Source organism: Mustelus asterias, chromosome 25 (assembly GCF_964213995.1).
Source record: "Mustelus asterias chromosome 25, sMusAst1.hap1.1, whole genome shotgun sequence".
NCBI lineage: Eukaryota > Metazoa > Chordata > Chondrichthyes > Carcharhiniformes > Triakidae > Mustelus > Mustelus asterias.
In genome coordinates, this window is record NC_135825.1 from 41,960,417 (window position 1) to 41,975,563 (window position 15,147).

The window sequence follows — 15,147 nt, forward strand, 5'->3', positions numbered from 1 at the left end:
GCGGGGGTAAGTACACTGGGGGAGGGGGTAAATACACTGGGGGATGGGGTAAGCACACTGGGGGAGGGGGTAAATACACTGGGGGCGGGGGTAAGTACACTGGGGGAGGGGGTAAGTACACTGGGGGAGGGGTAAGTACACTGGGGGAGGGGTAAGTACACTGGGGGAGGGGGTAAGTACACTGGGGGAGGGGGTAAGTACACTGGGGGAGGGGTAAGTACACTGGGGGAGGGAGTAAGTTCACTGGGGAGGGAGTAAGTTCACTGGGGAGGGGGTAAGTACACTGGGGGAGGGGGTAAGTACACTGGGAGAGGGGTAAGTACACTGGGGGAGGGGTAAGTACGCTGGGGGAGGGGTAAGTACACTGGGGGAGGGGTAAGTACACTGGGGGAGGGGGTAAGTACACTGGGGGAGGGAGTAAGTTCACTGGGGAGGGAGTAAGTTCACTGGGGAGGGGGTAAGTACACTGGGAGAGGGGGTAAGTACACTGGGGGAGGGGGTAAGTACACTGAGGGAGGGGGTAAGTACACTGGGGGAGGGGGTAAGTACACTGGGGGAGGGGGTAAGTACACTGGGGGAGGGGGTAAGTACACTGGGAGAGGGGTAAGTACACTGGGGGAGAGGGTAAGTACACTGGGGGAGAGGGTAAGTACACTGGGGGAGGGAGTAAGTTCACTGGGGAGGGGGTAAGTACACTGGGGGAGGGGTAAGTACACTGGGGGAGGAGTAAGTACACTGGGGGAGGGGGTAAGTACACTGGGGGAGGGGTAAGTACACTGGGGGGAGGGGTAAGTACACTGGGGGATGGGGTAAGTACAATGGGGGAGGGGGTAAGTACACTGGGAGAGGGGTAAGTACACTGGGGGAGGGGGTAAGTACACTGGGGAGGGGGGGTTGGTTCACTGGGGGAGGGGGTTAGTTCACTGGGGGGGGGTTAGTTCACTGGGGGAGGGGGTTAGTTCACTGGGGGAGGGGGTTAGTTCACTGGGGGAGGGGGTTAGTTCACTGGGGGGGGGGTTAGTTCACTGGGGGGGGGGTTAGTTCACTGGGGGAGGGGGTTAGTTCACTGGGGGAGGGGGTTAGTTCACTGGGGGAGGGGTTAGTTCACTGGGGGAGGGGTTAGTTCACTGGGGGGGGGCGGTTAGTTCACTGGGGGGGGGCGGTTAGTTCACTGGGGGGGGCGGTTAGTTCACTGGGGAGGGGGGTTAGTTCACTGGGGAGGGGGGTTAGTTCACTGGGGAGGGGGGTTAGTTCACTGGGGGGGGGGTTAGTTCACTGGGGGGGGGGGTTAGTTCACTGGGGAGGGGGGTTAGTTCACTGGGGAGGGGGGTTAGTTCACTGGGGAGGGGGGTTAGTTCACTGGGGAGGGGGGTTAGTTCACTGGGGGGTTAGTTCACTGGGGGGGTGGGTTAGTTCACTGGGGGGGGGGTTAGTTCACTGGGGGGGGGTTAGTTCACTGGGGGGGGGTTAGTTCACTGGGGGAGGGGGTTAGTTCACTGGAGGAGGGGGCATGGACAAGTTGGGCCCTTCAGCCCAACTTGTCCATGCCGCCCTTTTTTTTTAAACACCTAACCTCGTCCCAGTTGCCGCATTTGGCCCATATCCCTCTATACCCATCTTACCCATGTAACTGTCCAAATGCTTTTTAAAACACAAAATTGTACCCACCTCTACTACTATCTCTGGCAGCTTGTTCCAGACACTCACCACCCTCTGTGTAAAACGAAATTGTCCCTCTGGACCTTTTTGTATCTCTCCCCTCTCACCTTAAACCTATGCCCTCTAGTTTTAGACTCCCCTACCTTTGGGAAAAGATATTGACTATCTAGCTGATCTGTACCCCTCATTATTTTATTCTAATAAGATCACCCCTCAGCCTTCTACACTCCAGAGAAAAAAGTCTCAGTCTATCCAGCCTCTCCTTATACCTCAAACCATCAAGTCCCGGTAGCATCCGAGTAAATCTCTTCTGGACTCTTTCTAGTTTAATAATATCCTTTCTATAATAGGGTGACCAGAACTGTACAGAGTATTCCAAGTGTGGCCTTACCAATGTCTTGTACAGCTTCAACAAGACGTCCCAACTCCTGTACTCAATGCTCTGACCAATGAAACCAAGCATGTTGAATGCCTTCTTCACCACTCTGTCCACCTGTGACTCCACTTTCAAGGAGCTATGAACCTGTACCCCTAGATCTCTTTGTTCTGTAACTCTCCCCAAGGCCCTACCATTAACTGAGTAAGTCCTGCCTTGGTTCAATCTATCAAAATGTATCACCTCGCATTTATCTAAATTAAACTCCATCTGCCATTCATCAGCCCACTGGCCCAATTGATCAAGATCCCGTTGCAATCCGAGATAACCTTCTTCACTGTCCACTATGCCACCAATCTTAGTGCCATCTGCAAACTTACTAACGATGCCCCCTATATTCTCATACAAATCATTAATATAAATGACAAATAATAGTGGACCCAGCACTGATCCCTGAGGCACACCGCTGGTCACAGGCCTCCAGTTTGAAAAACAACCACCCTCTGGCTTCTGTCAAGCAGCCAATTTTGTATCCATTTAGCTATCTCACCCTCGATCCCGTGAGATTTAACCTCATGCAACAACCTACCATGCGGTACCTTGTCAAAGGCCTTGCGAAAGTCCATGTAGACAACATCAACTGCACTGCCCTCATCTACCTTCTTGGTTACCCCTTCAAAAAACTCAATCAAATTTGTGAGACATGATTTTCCAGTCATAAAGCTATGCTGACTATCCCGAATCAGTCCTTGCATCTCTAAATGCCTGTAGATTCTGTCTCTCAAAATACCTTCCAACAACTTACCCACCACAGATGTGAGGCTCACCGGCCTGTAGTTCCCAGGCTTTTTCCTGCAGCCTTTTTTAAATAAAGGCACAACATTTGCCATCCTCCAATCTTCAGGGACCTCACCTGTGACTATCGATGATTCAAATATCTCTGCTAGGGGACCCGCAATTTCCTCCCTAGCCTCCCACAATGTCCTGGGATACACTTCATCAGGTCCCGGGGATTTATTTACCTTGATGCGCTTTAAGACTTCCAGCACCTCCTTCTCTGTTATATGTACACTCCTCAAGACATCACTATTTATTTCCCCAAGTTCCCTAACATCCATGCTTTTCTCGACAGTAAATACTGATGAGAAATATTAATTTAGGATCTCAGCCATCTGTTGTGGATCTGCATATAGATGACCTTGTTGATCCTTAAGTGGCCCTACTCTCTCCTACTTACTCTTTTGGCCTTTATGTATTTGGAGAAGTTCTTTGGATTCTCCGTTGCCTTATCTGCCAAAACAACCTCATGTCCCCTTTTTGCCCTCCTGATTTCTCTCTTAACTCTACTCCTACACATCCTATACTCTTCAAGGGATTCACTTGATCCCAACTGCCTATGCATGTCATGTGCCTCCTCCTTCTTGACTAGGGCCTTAATATCCCGAGTCATCCAGGGTACCCTACTTCTACCAGTCTTGCCCTTCACTCGAAGAGGAATGTGCTTATCCTGAACCCTGGTTAACACACTTTTGAAAGCCTCCCACTTACCAGACGTCCCTTTGCCTTCCCACAGACTCCCCCAATTAACTTTTGAAAGTTCCTGCCTGATACCATCAAAATTGGCCTTGTCCCAATTTAGAATTTTAACTTTTGGGCCAGACCTATCATTCTCCATAGCTATCTTAAAACTAATAGAATTATGGTCACTGGTCCCAAAGTGATCCCTCACTAACACTTCTGTCACCTGCCCTTCCGTATTTCCCAAGAGGAGGTCAAGTTTTGCCCCTCTCTAGTCGGGCCATCCACATACTGAATGAGAAATTCCTCCTGAATGCACTCAACAAATTTCTCTCCAAACAACCCTCTAATACTATGGCTGTCCCAGTCAATGTTGGGAAAGTTAAAATCCCCTACTATTACCACCCTATTTTTCTTGGAGCTATCTGTAATCTCCTTACATATTTGCTCCTCAATTTCCCGCTGACTATTTGGGAGCCTATAGTACAACCCTATCAAAGTGATTGCCCCCTTCTTATTTCTCAGTTCTACTCATATAGACACAGTGGCCGAACCCTTGGATATATCCCCTCTCAGTACGGCCGTGTACTGTACTCACAATTGCCTTTATACTTAATAACATAGTCTCAGACCCTCTGCTCTCTCCCTCAAACTGAATGTAAAATCCAACCATATTATGGATGTTATTTCCTTTTTGTCAAATCATATTGACAAAAATTCAATCCAATGCAAAATTCAATGCAAATCCAAAATCCAATCCAACTAGTTTGTCAGGGGGGGTGGGACCCAAAGCAGTAGGGAGACAGAGGAGAGTCTTGCCTATGAGGGACCTTTGCTGCCTCTCTTTGGGAAGGCCTGTGAAACCACAAGCCATCCAGGCAGTGGCAAGGTCAGCACCAGGCCTTCCCCTGGAACCAAGATCCTGGGAATGGAAGTCTCGCCTACAAAGAGCTGCTGGCCAATCAAAGGCCAGCAGCTCTTGTGCTCAGCAGCACCATGGCAAAGTCGTGGCTGCCGCTGGAAGGACAGGCACTGGAGTCCCAGGATTGCAGCACGGCCCTGACCACAGATAGGTAATTAGGTAATGGTGGGACTTTATGGGATAGAGGTCACGGGGGGGAAGGGTGCAAGTGGGTCAGCAGCAGCAGCAGCAACCCCCCCCACCCCCCCCCAAAACATTGCAGCTGGTGGGAAGGCAGCAGATTCTGGTATGCCGAATTACTTGCCCAATCCTTCAAAGCCACCACCAGGGACAGCAGAAGATTCTGCCGATACTGTGGGAAACTGTGAGGTCACAAGAATGGAAAAGCAGGATATTTTTTAAAAGGTGTGAAACATGTAAATATTGGTGTTGAGAAAGTCTTGGGTATACTCACAGAAAGTTAGCATTCAGGTGCAGCAAGTGATTAGGATGGCAGATGGGATGTTAGCTTTTATGACAAAGTAATTGGAATAGAGGAATCAGAAAGTCTTGCTGCGGTCATACAGGGTTTTGATGAGACCACACCTGTGGTATTGTGTGCAGTTTTGGTCTCCATCTTTAGGGAAGGATATACTTGCAGTGGAGCTGGTACAGCAAAGGTTCAATAGATTGGCCCCTGGAGTGAGGGGCAGGGTCAATTGGGCCTAGACTCCCTGGAGAATGAGAGACTATCTCATTAAAACACACGAGATTAAGAAGGGGTTTGGCAGGGTAAGCACTGCGAGATTGTTTCCCCTGGCTGTGGGAACAGTCTCAGGATAAAGGGCTGATCATTTAAGAGTGAGGGTGGATCCTCCATTGTTGAATATACCTCAGGCTATGATTGTGAGATTTTTAATCTCTCAGGAAATCAGAGGATGTGGAGAGTGTACGGAAAGTGGTGGAAGACTGGTCCTGATCATATTCATTGGTGGAGCAGGTTCGAGGGACTGAGTCTCCTCCTGCTCCTATTTCTTGTGTTGCATGATACGGATGACAGTTGACGAAATGGAGTTGTGGTCCAGTTGAACAGTGATCCAATGGACAGCATCGAGCGGTTCAGAAGCCCAGTCAAACTGGTATTCAGTGATGTCGTCAGTGAGATGTACAAACCACATAATGAGTCCTCAACCTTCCTCCAGTCCAAGGATTTGAAGGCTAGACAGCCAAAATCTCCCAGAAATTCGGCTGAAAGAAATCCACAATTCCAGCCCAGCGGAATGGGAAGAGATCTGGTAGAGGAACATTTTTGCAATCACAACCTTGTACTCAGGTTAAGCCCAAATAAAGTTCCACAGCTAGGACTGAGCCCCTGACTGTACAGAGCCCAATCATGGCAGTGTTTGATGGGGACAGTGTAGAGGGAGCTTTACTCTGTATCTAACCCCGTGCTGTACCTGTCCTGGGAGTGTTTGATGGGGACAGTATGGGGGGAGCTTTACTTTCTACCTAATCCAGTACTGTACCTGTCCTGGGAGTGTTTGATGGGCACAGTTTTGAGGGAGCTTTACTCTATATCTAGTCCTATGCTGTACCTGTCGTGGAGAGGGTGTGATATTGGAAATACAGTGCAGGTCAGGATATCACGAGGCGAGGACAGTTGAGTATTGGTGACATTGGAAGGCTGTGGAGTATTTTATGATCCTAGGTTGAAGCTGATGCTGTGGCTGTAACTGGTTTGAAAGGAGAAAGAGGTGACATTTCACTAACAGTAAGATCACCGGTTTCATCCTCCAACAATGGATGGCTGTCTTCCTATTGGCCCGTGCTTTAATGTTGTCTGTGGATACTGTCTCTAACTCTGGGATCTTCCTGCTTCCTCCAGCATCCTGTCGCAGTGTATCCATGGCATCGCTGCCCTGCTCTACCCATTCACCTGGCAGCACACTTTTATCCCAGTGCTGCCCAAGGTGATGGTGGACACAGTGTGCTCTCCAACGCCTTTCGTGGTGGGAGTTCAGAGACAGTTTCTGGAACAGTTGAAGGAACTGCCCATTGAGGAGGTGAGTGCAAGAAATGGGTCTCCACCTCACTCTACAAAATGGTAGAATGGCTGCAACTCAGGAGGCCATTCAGACCATCACATTGATGCCAGCTCTCTGCAAAAGCAGTGTGTAACCGACTCACTCCCTCACCTTCTCCGATAGCTTGTAATCTTTGTTTCTAACCAGGTTTCACTCTGACTCAGTTTTGAAAAGCTCGATTGAATCTGCGTCCTCCACGCTGTCAGGAAGCGCAGTCCAGATTCTCACCACTTGTCCAGATCTCAATCACCTTCAATCTGTGCCCTCTGGCTCTCCACCTTTCTTCCGATTTGCTCTGTCCAGACCCCTGGTTTTAAGACCTCTCTCAAACCACCTCTTCTCTATGGAGAACAGCTCCAGCCTCTCTGATCTATCCATCAGCCTTGGAACCATTCTGGTAAATCTTCCCTGTACCTTCCTGCGTGCCTTCACATTCTCCTTAAACTGTGGTGCCCAGAACTGGACACAATACTCCCGTTGAAACCAAACCAATGTTTTAGAAAGATTCATCATTTATTCCTTGCGTCTATTTCTAAAGCCCCAGTATGTTTCATGACTGTATTAACTCCTGTCACTGATACTGATTTATGTTCCTGCACACCAGAACACTCTGCCCCTGTACCTCATTTAGACACACATTTTCCAAAGAGGTTTTATTCTCATCCCTCTCAACTCTGTCTGCAGAAACCCCACTCATGTTCGGGTCAGTAATAGCCGTATTTATGGTCGCAAGGACTTGCAGGAATGAATTCTCACCATAACCAGCAAAGGTCAGGTTTAATCTTTCCAGTTACAGCAGACTGTCCCACAGCCCAGTTCAATCCCAGTTCAGACCTCCCATCCTCTGCCCGGGGAACCCGACCCACTGTTCATGTTTGCAGCTGTCCTTCTGGGAGCCTTGTTATCTCAGAGAATCACTGACTAGTATAGCAGAGTAAGAGGCTATTCAACCCATCATTTCTGAGCAATGAGGGTACAGCTGGGACCCTGATTGAGAGCTGCACATTGTCTCCTTATTTTCTAACATCAAATTCTTACAGCACAGAAAGAGGCCACTCCACTCATTGGGCAAAATTTTACAGCCTCGCTCGAGCGAGAACGGAAATTGCCACCTGGGTCAACGGAGATTTCCATTGTCGGACCCTCACCCGCTCCAATTGCATGGCGGGCGAGGTGGTCGAGTTCCGGCGATTGTGTCTGATGGTGCTCTCTGAATCAGTAATTCCCTTAGTGTCATTCTCCCACCCTCTCCCTGTAACACATTCTTCCTTTTCAGATAACAGTCCAATTCCCTTTTGAAACTTCAGTTGAACCTGCCTCCACCCGCTCTCAGACAAACCTGAACCACACGCTGTGTGAATTGTCACAATTGCTTCTTTTGCCCATTCACTCAATTCCGTATCCAGGTTGCTGCTGTCACTTTTATTCCATGAGCTATAACTTTGCCCACCGGTCTGTTTGGTGGCTCTGTATCGAATGTCTTTTGGAAATCCACATTAACAACTTAACCCTCTCCCCAAACGACCTTCTCTGTTGCCGCCTCAAAAAAATCCAGCAAGTTAAACATGATTTTCCCTTAAGAAACCCATGCTGGCTTTTCTTAATTAAACTGCATTCATCCATGTGACTATTAATTTTGTGCTGAATTATTGTTTCCAAAAGTTTCCCCACCAGCAAAGTTAAACTGACTGACCTGTAATTGCTGGGCATCTTTGAACAAGGGCATAGTATTTTTTCTCTTTCAACGGATGTGGGCACAACTGGGCCAGCATTTATTGCCCATCCCTAATTATCCTTGAACTGAGTACCTTGCTTGGCCATTTCTGAGGGGCAGTTAAGAGTCAACCACATTGCTGTGGCTCTGGACTCATGTGGCAGGTTTCCCTTCCTCCAGGATATTAGTGAACCAGATGGGTTTTTAACAACAAATCAACAATGATTGATAAAAGAAATCACCATCTGCCAGGCTGGGATTCGAACCCATGACCCTGGGTCTCTAGATTACTAGTCCTGTCACAATACCACTGTGCTACTACCCCCGGCCTGGATTTGCAATTCTCCAATCCTCTGGCCTCACTGAAAAATTATGGCTGGTACCTTATCAACCCTAACTGCAGACAGTCTATCCAATATCACCTCCTTGTAGTGACAGAATTTCCATCTCTGTCACCATGGCCTGGATGGCATCTACCTCCTTGGTAAAGCCAGATACAAAATATTCATTTGACACCTCAGCCATGGCCCCAGCCTCTATGTTTAAACCCCCTTTTTGGTCCCTATCAGCCCTACTCCTCCTTTTACCACTCTTTTGCTATTTATATAACATTGCTTTCTGCCTTTCTGTTCCAGTGTTTAATGGTGGACTTGCACACGGGTACGTTCTTGATGAAAGTAAGTAACTGCTTTCTTTATGTGGACCTATCTGTAAATGTTCTGTAGATTTCTGAAGGGTTAGTTGGTAGTAACTATTACAGAGAGTTTGCAGGCTTGTATTGCAGCCTTGGGCACAATCCCTGATTCCCTGTGCCCCTTTAATGAGGGGTTTATTCAGAAACTAAAACAGGAAAGGTCGGAAATGTTCAGTGAATCTGGCAGCAATTGTGGATAAACAGAGTTCTCAGGATTGTGACCTTTCATCAGAATGTCCCAAACTTCTTTAGTGGCACGGCACGGTGACCTAGTGGTTAACACTGTTGCCTCACAGCACCAGGGACCTGGGTTCAATTCCCGGCTTGGGTCACTGTCTGTGCGGAGTCTGCACATTCTCCCCGTGTCTGCGTGGGTTTTCTCCAGGTGCTCCGGTTTCCTCCCACAGTCTGAAAGATGTGCTGGTTAGGTGCATTGGCCATGCTAAATTCTCCCTCAGTGTACCCGAACAGGCACCGGAGTGTGGCGACTCGGGGATTTTCACAGTAACTTCATTGCAGTGTTAAAGTAAGTCTACCTGTGACACTAATAAATAAACTTTAAAATAGCTTTAGTGGTTGTGAGGTGGGAAGTATGCAGGTTCCTCATTGGAGCTAGAATATGTCCAATTGAAGCGAGACTGTTTAAGAATAGTAAGGCAGTTTCTGGAGTAAATAGGTGATTGTTATTCTGCAATGATGATTGCTTGTTCCCAGTTGAGAGACGATGGATCTGACAGGGATCTGGGTGTGGTGCTCCTGCAAGTTTAAGAGCCAATCCGATTGTTTGTTTCATCTGATTATTGGCTATGTGACTGGCCTGTACTCTGTATACCTGCACTCTGGTCAGTAGTCACACACAGAGAGTGGGAGTGACTCTGAGAGTGCTGGTCTCTACCATGTACCCATTGGAGCATTTAACTTTGGGAGGAGAATGTATGATTTTGTCCTTTTCCACTGCAGGTTGGTGATGAACTTGACATTCTGCCACACAAGCTGTACAAGGAGCTTCTGAACTCTCTGCAAAGCCAGAGAAAGACTGAGCAGAGTAAGAGGCATCAATCTTCACCCCCTCGTCTAATGGATCATTAGCTCACTGAAACTCTGTTCTTTCAAACTTTGCTGACTGGTTTTATCTCTGAATGTGTCTGCATTCAGCCTGTTCTGGCAGGGTGTCTTTCTGAAAACTAAACTAACAATAAGTGCTCTTTGTTGGATTCTAGTTTGTCCTCAAACTGCTCAATGCTTTAACGAAAAGCCCAGCATCTGCTGTTATCTCTCTTTGTCCCCTTTTCACCTTCCTTCTCTGTATCAGTGACCTCCTACACACATCAGCCATCCTCACATATCTTCAGATCACTCCACTGGGCAGGTATCATCTTCCTTTAGCTTCCCTCTCTCTTCAGAGCTTCCAACATCCATTTTCTTCAGAGTATGAGCTCTAGCCATTGAGCGCAGTGAGGCAGTGAAGTATTTCTCCTTTCATTCTTTCTCGTAATATTGTAAACTCCTCCTATCCAAATTCTTGGCCTCCCTTTTCATTGGCAAGTGCAACTCTTTATGTCTGCCACCACTCAATCTTGGATTTCTCTTGGTGTCTTTATATGGCTTTTTATATGGATTTTAGCAAAGCTTTTGACAAGCTCCTACATGGGAAACTTATTGAGAAGGTTAAAGCACATTGAATTCAGGGAAACTTAGCAAGATGGATCAGAAACTGGCTTAATAATAAGACACAAAGGATGGTGGTAGAAGGCTGTTTGAGAGACTGGAGGCCAGTGGCGTACACACATACAGAAATGATATAGATGATAATGTAGTGTGAATGATAAGCAAGTTTGCAGATGGCACCAAGATTGGTAGGGTGGTTAATAGTGAAGAAGATGATTGTAAGTTACAGGAAGATATAGATGGGTTGGTCAGATAGGCAGAGCAGTGGCAGATGGTATTTAACTCTAAGTGTGAAGTGATGCACGTTGGAAGAAGAAACAAGACAAGGGAGTACTTAATGAATGGCAGGACACTGGGAAGCTCAGAGGAACAGAAGGGTCTTGGGGTAGATCAGGTGAATAGAATAGTTAAGAAGGGATATGGGACATTTGCTTTCATCAGTCGTGGCACAGAGTATAAGACTATGACTCTTCTTTTCAATTCCTTCGAACTCGATATCAAGCCCAAGGTCATCCAAGCCTTGAATCTCCATTCCCTGATCTGGGAGAGTCTTCCTGCACTTTTCTTGAACACTGGGATGAGATGAGGATGAAGTTGATTATTTTATCCTGTTTCTGGTCTCTTCATGCCGTGGACAGTTGCTGCTCCCCATTCACCTTCCTGCATTCTCAGCGAATTGAATTGAAATCTGATTGCACGACCTCCGACCTGAGCTCCAATCAAACTCGGATTGATTCTTTATCTTCCCTCTCAGTTACTATTTCTGACTGGCTTTGTCTTGTCTGCCGTTGTGTTAGTTTGTGAATCAATACTAAGGTGGATTGCTTTACAATGAAAATCTGAGCTTGTGTACTTCTGATTAACATTTCCAATTAGAGTCATAGAGGTTTACAGCATGGAAACAGGCCCTTCGGCCCAACTTGTCCATGCCGTCCACTTTTTACCATTGAGCTAGTCCCAATTGCCTGCGTTTTGCCCATATCCCTCTATAACAATTTTACTCATGTAACTGTCGAAATGCTTTTTAAAAGACAAAATTGTACCCGCCTCTACTACTACCTCTGGCAGCTTGTTCCAGACACACACGCTCTGTGTGAAAAAAGTTGCTCCTCTGGATCCTTTTGTATCTCTCACCTTAAACCTATGTCCTGTAGTGTTAAACTCCCCTATCTTGGGGAAAAGATGTTGACTATCTAGCTGATATATGCCCCCATTATTTTATAGCCCTTTGTAAGATCACCCCAAGCCTTCTACGCTCCAGGGAAAGAAGTCCCAGTGTATCCAGCCTCTCAATGATCCCAGTAATGTGTTGATTGAAACAGAACAGCACGTTGTTGAATGCACTGTTTATAAATAAGGCATTGATCAATTCGAAGATTTGGAAAAACCTCACTAAGTAGTTACAGAGTCACAATAGGTTAGCCAGCAGATATCAATTCTTGTCGTACCTATTGCTTTCCTGCTGTACCTTCATTTCCCTCCCTGAAGAATAGTGTGAAATTGTGTAACATTTCGCAGCCTCAACAATGTGACTTTCCATCTGTATCCCAACTGATAGTCAGGCGGGACAATGGTTTCCTTCTACTGGAGGAGGGATTCCTGGACTCCGCCCAACACATGTGATGAGATAGGGCCTCCCAGACCCATGCTGCCAGATGTCAGTCTAGACCACCCATCAGAGCTCCAGTCCCCACTCAACATGACTGGGAACTGTGGAGCGGGAATCGGAACCTGGCATCTTCCTCTGCACTGCGGTTACGTTCAGATCAGCCATATTGAATGGTGGAGCAGGCTCGAGGGGCCCAGTGGCCTACTCCTGCTCCTAATTCATATGTACCACTGATCCAGTGACTCACTCCATCCATTTCCAGTTATAGAAAATGACATGCACATAGCATATTGGCACAACTGTATAAACCTTCAGGGGTGGTGCGGTGGCACAGTGGTTAGCACTGTTGCTTCTCAGTGCCAGGGACCCAGGTTCAATTCTGGCCTCGGGTCACTGTCTGTGTGGAGTTTGCACATTCTCCCCGTGTCTGCGTGGGTTTCCTCTGGGTTTCCTCCCAAGATGTGTAGGTTAGGTGGATTGGCCATGGTAAATGCGTGGGGTTATGGGGAAAGGGCAGGGAGATGGGCCTCGGTAAGATACTCTTTCAGAGAGTCGGTGCAGACTCGATGGGCTGAATGGCCTCTTTCTGCACTGTAGGAATTCTATGGTTCATAGCCCGTCCATTCAGCCCGTCACATTGGTAGCAGCTCATTTTTCCCTGCACATTTTTACACTTTCTTCCTTTTTGAAAGTTATTACTGAATCTGCTTCCTCTAACCTTTCAGATAGCGCCTTTCTGATCACAAGAACTTGCAGTGTAGGTCAAACCTGTTTCCTCATGTTACCTCTGATTCCTTTATAAATCTGCTTGTTGGCCTTTTGTCTACATTTAAGGCAATGTTTGAGTGTTAAGTTGCGAAATGAAGAAAGTTAGCATTTCTATTTGCTGTTGTAAAAGATTATGGTGTAAGGTAGCCCGGGTGAAAAATGCAGATGATGTGAGTTTCGGTTTGGATTTTCAGAGCCTGTAAGTGAAGATAGTTGTGTGTGTGACAGCAGCTTTGCTGGATGTGGAGATCATGTATTCATGTATATCTCCATGTCTTGCCACCCAACAGCCAGCCAGGAGTTAAACGACATGGTGACAAATACCTTCGTGCTTTTCTTCATTAAAATCGTCGGGCACTATTCTGCTCACCTTAAAAGAAACGGGAATGAAACCAGCTTCCAAGATAAGCAGTTCCGCAAATCCATCACATCCAAATCCATCCGCAGGTTCCTCAAAAGCTTCATGGCGACACAGATGTTCTCGCTGTTTATTCAGGAGCTCGAGGGACAACCTTGTTCTCAGGAAGGTAAGACAGCACCAAGCGGGTGACTCCTGCCAATCATAGGGCCAACCTGTGGCCCACTGGCCCTATGCGACCTTGGGCTCTGCACTGCCTGGGGAAACAATATTTCTGACCCATTCCTCTTAGCCATCCCATCCCCAATTAATTCTCTGAATCACAGTATGCAATAGGCAGAAACATTCACAATCTGCCCTTATTCAGATTTGAAAACTGTCAAAGCCCTTGCATAAAATAATGGATACGACACATTCAAAGCTTTCATGGACTATTCCAACCCAATTCACAGTCCATGCACACTCAAACATGGACTCTGCACATTTATTTAATCTTGCCCCACAGCCCATGCACAACTATCCCTATCTGACCTCTCCTCTGTGTTTTTCAGGGCTTTTCGAGCAGAAGATAAGAGAACATCAGAAGAACAGAAATAAAGTGAAATAGGTTATGTTGTACCAAGCGGAGGAGCTGACATCAGGAGAACCGTCCAATGTTAGGCTGCAACCTCTCCCCGTAATGGAAACATGACCTGTCAGCAAAGGGGAATTACAGCCCACTAAATGCTCAGGGTCCAAGAAGGAGGCAGATACCTCAAAAGCTTGTTGTTATTGCAAACAGCGTGTAAATATTTAATGCTTGTATTTAAATGTACATAATAGGACTATTTGGGAAAAAAGGGAGTGAGACGGAGATTATCTTTAAATCATGTTTTATTGACATGGTTTATCCCAGTTCTCAAACTTCATTTTGTCATTTAGTTTTGGGAATGTGGTTAAATGCCGTGCTGGCAGTGTTTTGAACCTGTGTTGCTGTGTGACTATTGATTCAGGGATCAATTGGAAGGTGACCCAGCCATTCCCGAGCGAGTGGTTTACTTTAGCCTGGTGACCATTTACATTCTGAGCTACAGGTGGATATGGGGCAGATTGAGGCAGCCACACATGAAACCCTAATCCTGTTATGGAGCTGGAGCCTGAGGCAGTTTAAACACGACTGGGGAATCAGTGATGGAGCTGCCTTCAGGCATTGTGAGCCCTGAGGATAGTCAGTGCAGCAAGATCTAAATACCGTCAGACATTTGACACGGCCTCTCCAGCACCGGACCCCTCAAACTTACTCCCCCCCCCCCCCACACACACACACACACACATGTCCCGCCGCGCCTCTCCCGCGCACCTCCCCCTCTCCTTCCCCCCCCCACCGCGCACCTCCCCCTCTCCTTCCCCCCCCACCGCGCACCTCCCCCTCTCCGCGCACCTCCCCCTCTCCTTCCCCCCCCCCACCGCGCACCTCCCCCTCTCCTTCCCCCCCCCACCGCGCACCTCCCCCTCTCCTTCCCCCCCCCACCGCGCACCTCCCCCTCTCCTTCCCCCCCCACCGCGCACCTCCCTCCTTTCCCCCCCTCCCCCCCGTGCGCCTCCCTCCTCTCCGCATTGCGGGGGGGGGGGGGTGGTCAGGCTGCCCCAGGAACCCTTGTTTTCAGTCATTGCGCTCCACAACGTTGTCCGCTGTGGCTCAGAGATGACACAAGCCTCTGGAACAGAAAGGCGTAAGGCAGCATTTACCGAGTGGCAGCCTTCCAGCCCCATCACCGAGAAGGTTGTCAGGGAGCGCACACACCTCTCACGAGGGAGG

At 47.8% G+C, this 15,147-nt stretch overlaps 1 protein-coding gene across 9 annotated transcripts in view; it reads left to right on the forward strand.

Moving 5' to 3' along the window:
- The window catches only part of dennd2da (DENN/MADD domain containing 2Da), a 155,584-nt gene extending 141,268 nt beyond the window's left edge, over positions 1–14,316 (forward strand). For 7 of the 9 annotated variants that reach the window (XM_078242352.1, XM_078242348.1, XM_078242349.1 and 4 more), the window contains 5 exons: positions 6,340–6,517; positions 8,888–8,929; positions 9,907–9,991; positions 13,282–13,518; positions 13,901–14,316. In XM_078242352.1, coding sequence (XP_078098478.1) covers positions 6,340–6,517; positions 8,888–8,929; positions 9,907–9,991; positions 13,282–13,518; positions 13,901–13,956 — 598 coding nt within the window. In that variant the 3' untranslated portion in view covers positions 13,957–14,316. The remainder of the gene's footprint in view (positions 1–6,339; positions 6,518–8,887; positions 8,930–9,906; positions 9,992–13,281; positions 13,519–13,900) is intronic. The other 2 variants (XR_013500924.1, XR_013500925.1) reach the window with 1 other exon arrangement.
- Positions 14,317–15,147: the final 831 nt, after the last annotated feature.